This window comes from Nannospalax galili, unplaced genomic scaffold (assembly GCF_000622305.1).
Source record: "Nannospalax galili isolate Female #2095 unplaced genomic scaffold, S.galili_v1.0 scaffold461, whole genome shotgun sequence".
Taxonomy (NCBI): Eukaryota; Metazoa; Chordata; class Mammalia; order Rodentia; family Spalacidae; genus Nannospalax; species Nannospalax galili.
Genome location: NW_008349975.1, coordinates 1,283,413 through 1,296,659, shown reverse-complemented (window position 1 = coordinate 1,296,659; position 13,247 = coordinate 1,283,413). Strand labels below are relative to the sequence as shown.

The following is a 13,247-nucleotide window of genomic DNA, read 5'->3' as shown; positions in this document are numbered from 1 at the left end:
AACATTCAAATACGAGCGTGTTAACTTCTGCTGTTGAGATTTCACCTGCAGTTACTGTTCTCGGGAGAATTTATATTCTGTAGTAGTATTGATGAGACTTTTCTATACCCCAAGCTGCATTATGTAATGTCTCTATTATCACTTAAAAGAGGAGGGGGTCAGTAACTTTTTCTAGAAAGAGTCAAGTAGTAAAGATTCCTGGCTTTGCAAACCACAAGGTTTCTCTTGCAATTATTCACATTTGCCATTGTACTGTGAAATAGTCACAGATACTATGTACTGAATATGAATGACTGTGTTAATAAAACTTTATATATAATGATAGGTGGAGGGCTAGATTGGTCCTTCAGCTACTCTAGACTGTAATTTCTATGAAAGGGCAAAGACTATGTCTATTGGATACATCACTACACCTCAGTGTTTATCTTGGCATGGACTTCCTCTGTAAATATTTACTGAATAAACGAATCCCAAAATTTGTGCTTTGGTAGTAAGAGAGACTGAGAAGAAAGGAAAAGATATGGAAAGGAGAATATGGAATGGGACTAACAGACTCCAATGAGCAGATGGACCCTCACCAACAATACCTTACAAATTTACCAGAGTTCTAACTAGATTCTCTGCCTCATTTTGTCCTGTAATGATACATAACAGTGCCAGCAAAACCGAATTTGCTGGCTTCTCAAAGCCCATGTCATTAGCTGAAGGCAAGACCAAATTGCCTTAGAATTGTCTGTCTTAACCCCAAGTCAATTAAGAATAATCACATCAAATCTTAATGGCTAAAAAAAACACTTAGCTCCCCTGAGAAAGAAAGTTGTGCATTCCTTCTTCCAGAGAGTAAGTGGGAATCAGCAGCCCTCATGACTCACTGGCACCATGATAATTTCATGGGCAGCAGCTGACTTACTGTACAGCCAAAATCAATGAATCATTGTCGGCTAGAATGGAAAGAGAATCAGAAGATATTTTTCTAAGATGGTTATATTCATAAAGATGGGCTGAAAAAGTCAACAACTTCTCACCAAATAGTAATATGAAATAGAATAAGTTAGGACCTTACAATTCATAAAGCCCTCCCTATCCTGGACCTCCAAATCCTACCTATGTGCCATTTTTCCAGTATAATCATACCTTGGGAGAAATGACATTAATCTAAAAGGATTATAAAAGTGATCATTAGAGCAAATGACAGGACTCCAGACTGGGTCTGGAAATCATTCATCATAAGGATGAGTTTATGTAGTGACACAGCCCTTGGCAAGCAACAGCTTAGAGGAAGTGGCCCCTGCTGTACAGTGGAAACACTATTTTGTTAGTATTCCTCATGAGCCGCAGAATTTAAAAGTATCACAAGACCAGTTTTAAAACTCCCTTGACCACACAGACAAACACAAATACCTTTACTAGGAAAAATCACATCATCCTTTCTCTGGCTGTACTCACTCAGTCACTTAGAACAGAAGGCACAGGCAGAGAACAGGAAGGGAGACTGTCAAAATAAACCAGGTGCCAAGGTAATAAAGCAGGAAGACAGGGTAAGCCTGCAGACAGGCAGGGGTACACCAGCATCTAACCAATACGTGGAAGGGTATGAGGGCACATGTAGGATGCTAAGGCCACAGTGCCCCATGTTCTGTTTAACTACAGCTGGGTTACAAACAGATTCATCTGATGTGCTGACTGGACCAGACCTTCAAGTGTTGTTCTTTTCAGATCACTGAGAGTGGATGGCACTGGGAACCTGCAGACAGGCAGGGGTACACCAGCATCTAACCAATACGTGGAAGGGTATGAGGGCACATGTAGGATGCTAAGGCCACAGTGCCCCATGTTCTGTTTAACTACAGCTGGGTTACAAACAGATTCATCTGATGTGCTGACCGGACCAGACCTTCAGGTGTTGTTCTTTTCAGATCACTGAGAGTGGATGGCACTGGGAGCTGTGGCCCTGTTGGGCATGTGGGTGGGTATGGGGGGTGCAAAAATAATGTGTGCTTAATCATAGCTTAAAATCATTAATCCAAGATTAAACAGAGATCTTATCACTGAATGTCTAGGATACAATCTCATAAGTAATGACCTATTTCTAAATAATTTTAAGGCTCTTGAACTAGGAAGAGATTTAAGGTCACTTTTCCATGATGATGTGTTTGTAAGTGATTGGGGCAGAACTGAAAAATGGAGAGGATGTGCTTTTATGTTAAGTAAATTTATGTGAATATAAAATTCTCTATAAGCTCTGACAAAGCTTAGTAAGACAAAGCACAACATTAGGACTAGAATTCTCTCTGACAGAAACAGGCTTCCTGTTGTACTTGTCTTTTTGTCAAAGCATCAGGCCAAGCTATAAATCGAGTCTTTACAGATTGGAGAAAAGTAAATAATTGATATTACAGTGACCACCCCGCCCAAAGAAATCCAGCTTAGCAACTCTAACAGTGAATGGCAGACTTTGGCAAGGTAACCAAGCAGAATACTGTACCATAAGCCACTGTAACCTTGAGACTGAAATGTCAAGACTCTTGACTGTGGAGAGCCACCAACTATATAATAGCCAGTGGTAACTTTATTTTTCTCTAAAGACTTCTACAACACTATAGAAGCCACAATACAAGTGTGTAAGTTAGTGTTCCCATTTTAAACACTGGAAAGATTTTATTAAGTTTCAAACTACATTAAGCAAAATAAAAATAGATTCTGTAATACAGACTGATCCTACACTGTATGACTAACGCAGAAAAATAAGAACTGCCTTTCCAAAAAATTGGCAAAACCATATTTTTGAACATTTAGGTATCTGAGCAAAATGAAGATTTTCTATTATTTCTATTGCATCCCAATAAATCTTATTGTGCAACTGGTCAAACAATTTTTGGACTTTCTGGTACACCTGCATAAAGTTTGGCATTCTTTTATTTTTTATTTTTTAAATACCAGGGATTGAACCTTGCACAAGCTTAGCTCCTTACCACTGATCTATAGCTGCAGTCCTCTTTTTACTTTTTATTTTGAGATAGGGTTTCACTAAGTTGTCCAAGCTGGGCTTGAACTCACTCTGCAGCTGAGGCAAACCTTGAATGTGTGATGCTCGTGCTTCAGCCTCTGGAGTCATTGGTATTACAGGCCTGTGCCATGAGGGCCAGCTTCATGTGGGGGTTCTTAAAAGAGGTATCCATCTTCACTGACTTGATAATTTTCTGAAGAGTTCTATGTGCCCTAAGAGTAATCATGGTCAATTACAAAATATCTCAAGGTGATGAATTTAAAGTCTTTCGAACTTTGCTTCAGTTTTAACAATTTCTTCCCCCATTGGTAGGGAAAGATAATTTTGTGATTTGCCTGATTTCATGAGAAAATCAAATGTACTGAAAGCACTATATACCCAGTAGGAAAATGTGAACTATTTTTTTTAGCAATCAACTACCTGAGGATGAGGGTGTATGCGTGCGTGTGTGTGCGCGCGCATGTGTTTCATTATGTAGCCCTGGTTGGACTAGAACTTCCTGTATAGACCAAGCTGGCCTTGAACTCAGAGATCTTCTACCTGCCTCTGCTTCCTGAGTGCTGGGACTAAAGGCATGCACCACCACACCTGACTCAACTAGTTGAGTTACTGATGATAAACTAAAATTATCACCATCTTCTGGTGTCTGGTCCAAATATCTTTTCTAGCTATCTCCTTCTAGAGACTGGACTCCCAATTTAACAGAAGGCAGAGGTACACACAGTCATCCCAGCTGCTTCTAATCCACCCAACGCTTCTTTCTCCAGGTAAATGATGAGTCCTGGATGCTCTAAGTGGAAATCTTTGATCCCTCTAAGCATTTAAAACTTTCAATTTTCTTTTCTTTTTTCTTGAACTCAAGAGAGATTTGCTTGCCTCTGCCTCTGGAGGCGTGGGCCACCACACCTGGCCTTCAATTTTCAGCGTAAATAAAAAATTATAACTTGAAAGAAGATTTCACACAAAAATCCTTTGTATTAGCTCTGTAATCTGGACTGTTCTGTAAACGTGGAATTCCCATTAAGCACACAGTAGTTCAAGCCTGTAACAAACTCAGGAATAAACTCCCAGGATCCTCTCCTCCCCCATTTCTGTGACTATTTGTTATTCTGCTCCTTCACTGCCTTCGTGTCTATTTTTACGTTTCTCCCCCATCAGACTGAGGAAGGACAGTGTGTATTGTCTCCGTGACCCAAGCACCTAGCAGACCTCAGGTTTTCAGATGCGTCTGTTTACTGGCTGAGTACACGATCATCAAGCTGTGCATCAGCTGTTACAGTATTTCCTGGATCCATTACCTGATGCTTGCCTGATTTAAGCTAGCACTTGGGGGATCTAAATGAAAGAGCTGAACCTGCAACTTCCCTACACATCTAGAATTTGAATAATCCTTTTTAAAAGTTTCATCTTTTGTTCAGATTTGGATAACTCATCTCTGCAAGTGAAATGTTGGTGCTCCATGGAAAAATGAGTACTTTAAACAATCTGCTATCTTAGTCTTAGTTCTCGAGGCCAATTTATCTTGCAAATGGCACCCTGCTAAATTTGGTGCTTGCTGTAAACAATAATAGGACAGAAACTCTAAATCAGACAAGAAAAATATCAGGAAATACTCAAGGGGATAAATTAAAAGAGGTGAGCAACCACAGGACCAAAATAGGTTAATTTCTGTAATAGGAAAACAAGCAACAAATTAATTTTTTAACAGAAAATCCTCGCTTTTTGTTCATATGACTATTTAATTGGTCCAGATCAAAGTTATTATCATAGACACCTAATCAAGAAGCCCACAGAACACATGTAATTTAAAGATATTTATGAAATCCAAATAATTTTTATCCTCAGAGACCTTGTGAAAATTCATGCTTTACTTCCTGAGCTGAATCATGAATATATAGATTTTTCTTTTAATCTTATTGTGAATGTGTGAAAGAGCTTGTACGTGAATATAAGCCAGCCTGGAACTCAATGTGTAGACAATATCTGAAGGCTTTTTTTTTTTTTTGGTCTTTTTGAGACAAGGTCTCCCTGTAGCCACTGACCAGGATTCGCTAATGGAGACCAGGCTGGCCTCGAACTCACAGAGATCCATCTGCCTCTGTCTCCCAAGTGCTAGGATAAAAGGCGTGCACCATGAAGGACGTTTTAAGAGATGATATAAAGTCTTAATTGTCAAAGTTTATGCTGACATTTCAGTGCTAAGAACACATACTCGTAGGGTAGGGCTATAAATACAAGGCATACTAATGCCATTTAAAAGCCCCATGTCCCAAAAAGATAAAAAAAGAAAAAACAAAAAAAGCCCCATGTCCCACAGGTAGTAAAAGACAGACTAATACTTCCTACTTCTTAGAAAACATGGGTTATAGTGGAGAGATCTTTAACTCTCCTTGCTTAGGTGCTAAGCTTCTCCTGAGTCTTAACAGGAATGCTCCTAAGTAGAAATTTCATTTTATAGATGATACAGAAGCTATATAAAAATATTTAAATAATGCTGTCAATATTTTACAATACATCTATCCAAATTATTTCTATAGGATGACTTGTCTAAAAATAAGAAAAGTATCAGGAAAAAAGTGAGGAGAATAAGAAAAAAGAATCAAATCAAAGCAATGAGATTATAAAGTAAAAACTGTGAAGATTTTAAACACATGAATAATGCATGCACGAATATATATTATGTATGCACATGCAAGAGGAAATATACATTTTAAAACCAAATGACTTAGAAGGATAAGAAATTAACCCTGCTGAATAGACCCTTCAAAAGAACAATCACAGCATTTCATCAGGTACAGAAAGGAGGAACTACTCAAAGCTGAAATCATTGAAAATAAGGTGGCATCTGCTCCTCTCTGCCCACTCACACCGTGTTTTAGAACTCTGCTTCATCTTGTGCCAATCAATTCTATTTTCTTATTTCTCAGTAAGAAATCTTTCTTTACTTCCTTTTCCAATTTATATTCAGACTAGTTTGGAAACATATTCCCAATGCCAGTCCCTGGGGACCATACTGTTTGTTTGTTTGTTTATTTATTATTTATTTATTTATTATTTATGCCCCTCCAGGGAAGCAGTTGCTCAGTTCTGTCCTTTCTTGTTTCCAATATAACACTCAGTTGTATAATTTAGAATCCACCAAAGGCAAGCAGACAGTTCAGTCCTTAATCCTCCTCATCTGGCAAGTCCAGTGAAATCACATAATGATTTCCAATCTTCCTGAAGGTCTTATAGGAAATTATGTCATCAACAGAAGCATCAATAATTCTTATAACATCAAGGAGAACATTTTACTGAGCAAAAGCAGAATGAAATCAAACATGGCATTTGTGCTGGGAGAGAATATTTAGCCCTCTTGAAAACTAAAAGGGCATTGTCCTATCGTCCCTCTGGGAAGAAATTCAAGAACAGAATACCGCACTCCCACTTGAAGTCTTACTACTTTCTGCAGCTGGAAATGCATAAAACAGCCTTTGCTCTAGTGCTTTCTAACTCTGCCTCGAAGTCTGGTCTTCACAAGAGCTCATAAAAAAGGTACAATACATAACATTCTGACTGGTATAAAATAAGCTTTTTCAAATCTAGAAGGAAAAAATCATTCCAAGGAACAAAGTAGTTCAGTGTGCAGGGCCCAAGAATCACTTTGAAGCACAGGCCAAAGTTTTACTCCCCTGTTAGGACCAAGCTCCATCTTAGAGGAGTGACAAAGCAACAACTAGATAGACATGTTTGAATGCAGAGCACGTTGTTTTTGTCATACGTGTTTAGACATTTTACTTTTCAACTCTCAACAGGCCAGGTCTCAAGAGGAAATGACTCCCTAGTTATTGTCCAGCTTATCACAAGTGCTATGTGGCATTCAGGTTTGTATAGCTACATCATGAAAAGACAAAAGAACTGTCTTCAGTCATCCCAGTATTATTTTAGTTGTGCAGTTTGTCAGGTATTCTTCCTCTAGGAAGTCAGTGCTGTGGGGAAGGGGGTGCTGTGCCTGGGGAGGCTGTGACTTGGACTCCCCAGTGCATAGATGGAAGGGTTCACTGATAAGGAGATGGGGATGGGAGGTAAGAATAGGGTGACTTTGGGTTTAGACAAAAGCAACAAAGCAGGAGACACGAACTATAGTTCCCCAGGAACTGCCAGGAGGTCAAGATTTTTTCTTCAGACACTGAAACCATCAGAGTTGTACACAGCAGATCAAAATCAAACTTTAGTACGAATAATCTGGAGCAAATGAACAGGAAGAGCAGCTAAGAAAAAACAAAACAAAACAAACTAAAATGCTAGAGAAGGCAGTGTGAGAGAGGATTTCAGGAAAGGAACAGTCAACAGGCCTAACAAATACAGGCATGACCGTGGTGATCAGGCTGCACCCTGCTCAGTTACTCCATGCTATGAAACCGTGACTTTCAGGCTGTGCCTTGCCCTAGGAATCTACAGTTCACAAGCAGCATTTGGCTGCATCTTGAATGCAAATGCAGAAGCAGGCCAACTCTGTACCTTCTACAAGTAGATACCATCACCTGCCCAGTACTATCGACGAGACACAGAGCAATAAATAACTTATTCCCAAAAGCAAAAAGTCTATTGGAACCATATGAACACATGGACATAATTAAAAATCATACCTGGAAAACTTACTGAATGCACCAGACCAAAGAAGGTACATCTTCACCTGGACCCCACAAATTAGAGGACACCTAAAACTGTGATGGAGATGGCCCAGTGGACTGTCATCCAACCACCTACTGTGTGTCATCTGACCACCTACTGTGTGACTTAAGGTACAGACAGGCTAATTTCCAACTTCCAGGGGCTTCAGCTCAGTTTCATGCCCGTGCTGATGGGGCCTGCTTTACCCGGAACCCATCTACTAACCTCCTCCCTAGCCAATTACAACTATGAACAAACCCACAGCCGTAATATAATCTATGGGGTCGCGGGGATCTGGGGCGCCAGCTGCTTGGCGTGGCGCCGGTCTCCCGCGGCCACGTTGCTGAGGCTCTCTGCTACTGGAGCTGGCGGTTCTGGAGGGCCGCTGTCAGCCGCCCGGGCGGGTTCCATCCCAATTTCCACTGAGCACTCCCTCGAGGTACGAGATCCGCCGGCCGGTGGATCTCGTGGGAAGTGCGGAGACGGTGAAAGCAGGGTCTCCATGAGTCGTGGTTTACGAAGAGACAGCTCTCTCCAGGAAGACTGGATTGTAGGCAGTAAGACACAGAACTCAGCTCAGTACAGCTCCTTTATTCAGTGACTCAGCTCGGCTCCAGGTCTTAGTGATTCAGCTCCGCAAAAGCCTTAGTTGATAGGTGCTTTGTAGGATGCCCCATTTACATGTGGTGGTGGGCTTCCACCAGGCTGCCAGACAGTGCCTGATTATCACACAGGAAAACCTGGCAGCTCCTATGCCAGAGGCCATGTTTTTGGTAGGGCATCTGTGGTGGCCACTTCAAAAGGTGAGTCAGGAAGAGAGGTAGGAGGCCCCCTGCTGAAAAGAGGAGTCTTCCCATCAGGCGCCGAGCTCCTTAGAGCTATCCGGACATGGAAGACTGCGACCCTCACAGCAGGATTCCCCAACATAATCCTAGCCCAAGGATTACGCACAATCCTCCCACTTACGGGTGTATGATGAATACTAGGAAGCTTAGCCAACCTAGCACTACCCCTATCAATTAACCTCATTGGGGAACTCCTAATCATTATATCCTCTCCACTTATTTGTCCATCTGAATCCAGTCTTGCATTTTACTTCTGAGGCCTCCATGGTCCTGCACCTCACTTTAGTAGTTCAACCTGACACTCAGCTGTGGCATGACTCTGCAGCTTGGCTCTTGAGCCTTCAGCACCAGCTGTGGAACAGGGCCATTAACTCAACCCCTCCCTATAGAAACTCTTTGCATGGCTATCAGTCTTCTACCTCCAGTAAGGCCTTGCTGGATCCCCTAAACTTTGCTGAGGCCTCTTTGACTCTTTTAGCTATTCTGTAACCCCCCCCACACACACACAGACACACAGACAGACAGATAGATATGTTTACTGTATGATGCCTAATGTGTGATCTCAGAGTCAATATTAATAGTTAAGAATAGAATAAAAAAAAAAAACAAAAACCTGTGTTTGCCAGCGGCCTGCTATCTGGAGAAATTGGAAGTACTTGGGAAATTGCAGACAACTAAGCTGACATAGCTTGTAGATTTACTGTTATTCAATAAACTCTGACACTGTAGAAAGGCGCAAACATGTCAATCTATGTTTCCGACATACCACTCACAACACTGGTGCTAAATTAATGATAACTGTAAAGCCTAAAAGTGGAGCAAGGGAAACATTTTAGCCACAGTTTTGCAGCGTGACTGCATTGGTAGAGGCCCTGAAAGATGGAACTAGAGGCTTTAGGGTTCCTTACAATTATCTCCTACCCCACTGCAGATGCAACTCTTATACTATTTTATTTTTTTTAAATCATTTTTGATTTATTTATTTTTATTTTATGTGCATAAGTGTTATGCCTGCATGTATAAAAGTGCACCCATGTCATGCAGTGCCCACAAAAGACAGAAGAGGGTGTTGGATACCCTGGAACTGGAACCCACTGGATAAAGAACAAGAGAACTGGAAAGGAGCCAATGTGCATGAGGATCAATCAAGGAACCGATAATAGTAGACAGCATGAGCAACTTGGAGGTAAAGAAGGAAAAATGTATTGATGTACAAGTTCTGTAGGAAGTAAAATGGACAGGTCTGATGGACTGGGTAAGGGTGGGGAAGGAAAGAGAGGAGTCCAGGATGACTCAAGACTTCTAACCTGCACAAACAGATGCTACTTGCTGTAAGTGAAAACACTGAAAAATGACTGGCATTGAAGATACTGAGTTCCTTACTAGATGTGCTTGAGTTCGTAGTGCTTCCAGAACATTCAAGAGAAGGAAATGGAATCTGCAGCCTAGAGGTCTTGAGAGTATAAATTTGATGAACATCTTTCATGTAGATAATAACTAAGTGGCAGAAAAACTGAAGATCTCACATTAAGGAATCCTGCGATGGTTAGTGTTAATTGTCAACAAAATCTAGACTCATTTGGGAGATGGGCCTCTGGGTATGCCTGTGGGGGATTGCCTTGATTACATGGAGATTGGAAGACCACTGTGGGTGGCACCATTCCCTAAGCAAGGGATCCTGGATTATGTAAAAGTAGACAACATGAACTGAGCACAACATGTTGCTTCCTTCTTCAGGCTACAAACATAATGTAGCCAGATGCTTCAAGCTTCTGCTGCCTTGAATTCCCTGACATGATAGACTGTTCCCTGAACTGTGAGATAAAATACACCCTCTTTCTCTTGAGTTGTATTGGCCAGAGTATTTTATCATAGCACCTGGAAAAAGAACTAGAACAAATCCCATAAAAGATGCATCAAAGAAATAGAGAAATGGTGCTATTCACAGGAATAACAAAACTTAGGAGTGTGCTCAGACAGAGGGCATGGTCAATGGTGTGAAACGCCATCTAGGAAGGAGCTTGCCAAGATGAAAAATGCATTTGGTAATGTGAGGCTCAGTAACAGTTTTGTGAGGAACGCTTTGGTGGTATGATGGTGTCAAGAGCCCAGCAGAGTGGATGGAATAGGGGCGTGGGACGTGTGGAAATGGTGCAAGTGGAAGTAAACGTGTGTGGAAGAAAAAGCCTGTCCATTAAGGGAAGAGTAGTGATGAGGGAAAAAGGTAGAGTGACGAGTTTGGACTTCTTCAGTTTTCTGATGGAAAAAAACCTAAGCATTTTTAAGATCAAAGACAGGAGCACACATCAGAGAGACTAGTAATCAAGAAAAGAAAGTCTCTGAGAATGTGGAGGGGGTGGAGGCAAAGTCGTGGTGGAAACTGGCCTGGTCAGGGGGTGGTGAGCCCCTCCTCTGGATTAGGAAAGTTGGAATAGGTACAGACTGGTGCATCTTTTTCTTCCTTGAGAATTAAAGCCTTAATTGTTGCTGTTTGAGCTGTTCTCTTAGACCCCTCGTATTCTATGCTCTGAACTCAAACTGTCCCCTTGCTCATTAGTCAGGTTGTGTCAGATCACTCTACAAAGATGATCATTGCTGCCTCTAGTGACAAACGTTAGGCAGCAGCACTGTCCCTGTTCCTTTCTCTTCTCTTTCTTTCCAGGTTTAGTCTCAATTCCATTTACATAGGTCTGACCACCGCCATCTGCTCTAGCTCCAGAAGTATTTACTCTCTCTTGTTTTGACTCAACACTTTTCTAGTTCTTTAACTCTCCTTCCCCAACCAAATAAAAGCTCCAACTGAGAAAAGCCTTATGGTCTTTCCTTCCCTTATTCACAGTAAGCTTTTATTTTGATTATATATACTCTCAAATTTTCTTCCACTTCTATTTTTCTTATTTCTCCTTTCATATATAGAATAACACCTATTTAATAGGAAACATGATTCCTGGCCTATACATTTCTAAAAGAGGGTTTAAGCTCATATTTTTAGATATATTTTTGGGGGGACTAAGAGGTAGAAAGGGACAACAAACGCAAAGTTTGATTAAAAAAACAAAATAGCCAGACACTGCTAATTGTGATATATACTCTCAATCTTACAACTATCCTGTGAGGTAGGTCCTACAATTTTACTTACATTCTAGAGTAAAGGTAACTCAAGATTAGAGACATTAAATACTATTCCAATAGGACCTAACTAGTAAGTGACTGTCAGGATTTGAATCGTGGTCTGTGGGAGCATTTAGCCATGAAGCTAAGCCATTTCAAAAAGTCTTTGATGATGACTTTCTAGGATTTGAGAATATACAAAAATAATTAATCTTGGGAGCCTTTAAAAGTCCAATTACTAATGCTGGGCGTGGTGGCACAGGCCTTTAATCCTAGTACTCAGGAGGGAGAGGCAGGTAGATCTCTGTGGGTTCTACACAGGGAGTTCCAGGCCAGCTGAGGATACAGGGAGACTCCTCTCAAAAAGACCGGGGGAAAAAAAAAAAAAAGCCCAATTAGTGTATCAACTGATGTATTTTATTCTGTTTTTAAATTATGGTACAAAGTCTGTCTTTGGCAACCTTTCACACCAAGAGAGATAGCCAACTGTGACACTACGTATAATGAAATCTGCCTTGTCAAAGACTTTTGGATCCTCCAACATGTTAGGTTATAATTTCCCTTGACAGCATGTGAAATAAGGGAAGAGGGGGGTATTTTGAGCAATTTTACACAAAGAAGTAAATCGGTCTCTCAAAATTAAAAAGATTACAGTATTTTTTGTCAGTGTTAAAGTGGCTGCTCTGAAACGTGACCATGAATTTGAGCTCTTCAGACCATAGCTAAAGAGTACCCAAGTCTTTACCATGAGAAGAATTGCTGGGACTATGGCATAAAACCAAATTATTCATGAATGAGCCTGTGACTGTGGTTTCATATTTTATATTCTACTCTATCAAAATTTATCAAATATTTGGTTCCATAAACACAACTAAGGATCATCACCTGATCCCAAAGGAACTTGCTGTTTCTCAGGACAGGCTAACTGTACAGAAGACCAGTCTTCCATTTATTTTTCTTCCTATAATATAAAAGGTATCAATCAGAAAATCTATAAAAACAAAGCAAGCAAACAAGCAAGCAAACCAACAGAGTACTCATCCACAAATGCAAGCAGCAAGTCTGTATTTTATATCACAAGAGAATGGTCTTCTAAAAATAATCCAAGGAAACCAGAATCAGAACTGGAACAGAACAAGTTAGGAGTAAACATCAAGATACTATTTTTGTAGGGCATGGTGGCATAACACTATAATCCCAGGAATCAGGAGGTAGAAGCAGGAGGATCAAGAATTCAGAGTTAGCCTCAGCCATACAGTGAGTTCAAGGCCAGTGTAGATTATATAAGACCATATCCAAAAACCAAAAATAAAAATGGGGCTGGAGAGAGAACCATCTCCAGTGGTTAAGAACACTGGCTGCTCTTTCAGGGGACCCAGATTTGGCTCCCAAAATCTACATGGCTGTTAACAATGGTCCATAATGCCAGTTCCAGGGGATCTGACACCCACTTCTGGCCTTCACAGGCATTGCACGACACAAGTGTACTTACATACGTACAGACAAGACACTCATACACACAAAAAAAATTAAAAATATTTTAAAAATCAATAATAATAATAAAAACAGACTTTTTTTACAGAGAATTCAAGATGTTTTCTTAGCATAATCTCTGATCTTCTATGAAGTAT

The 13,247-nt window shown here is 40.6% G+C and overlaps 1 protein-coding gene across 1 annotated transcript in view; it reads right to left on the bottom strand.

Annotated features, from left to right (window-relative positions):
• Galnt7 (polypeptide N-acetylgalactosaminyltransferase 7) overlaps nt 1-8,164 on the bottom strand; it is an 89,491-nt gene extending 81,327 nt beyond the window's left edge. The window contains exon 1 of the mRNA XM_017801676.2: nt 8,021-8,164. Coding sequence (XP_017657165.1) covers nt 8,021-8,164 — 144 coding nt within the window. The remainder of the gene's footprint in view (nt 1-8,020) is intronic.
• Between the last annotated feature and the right edge of the window lie 5,083 nt (nt 8,165-13,247).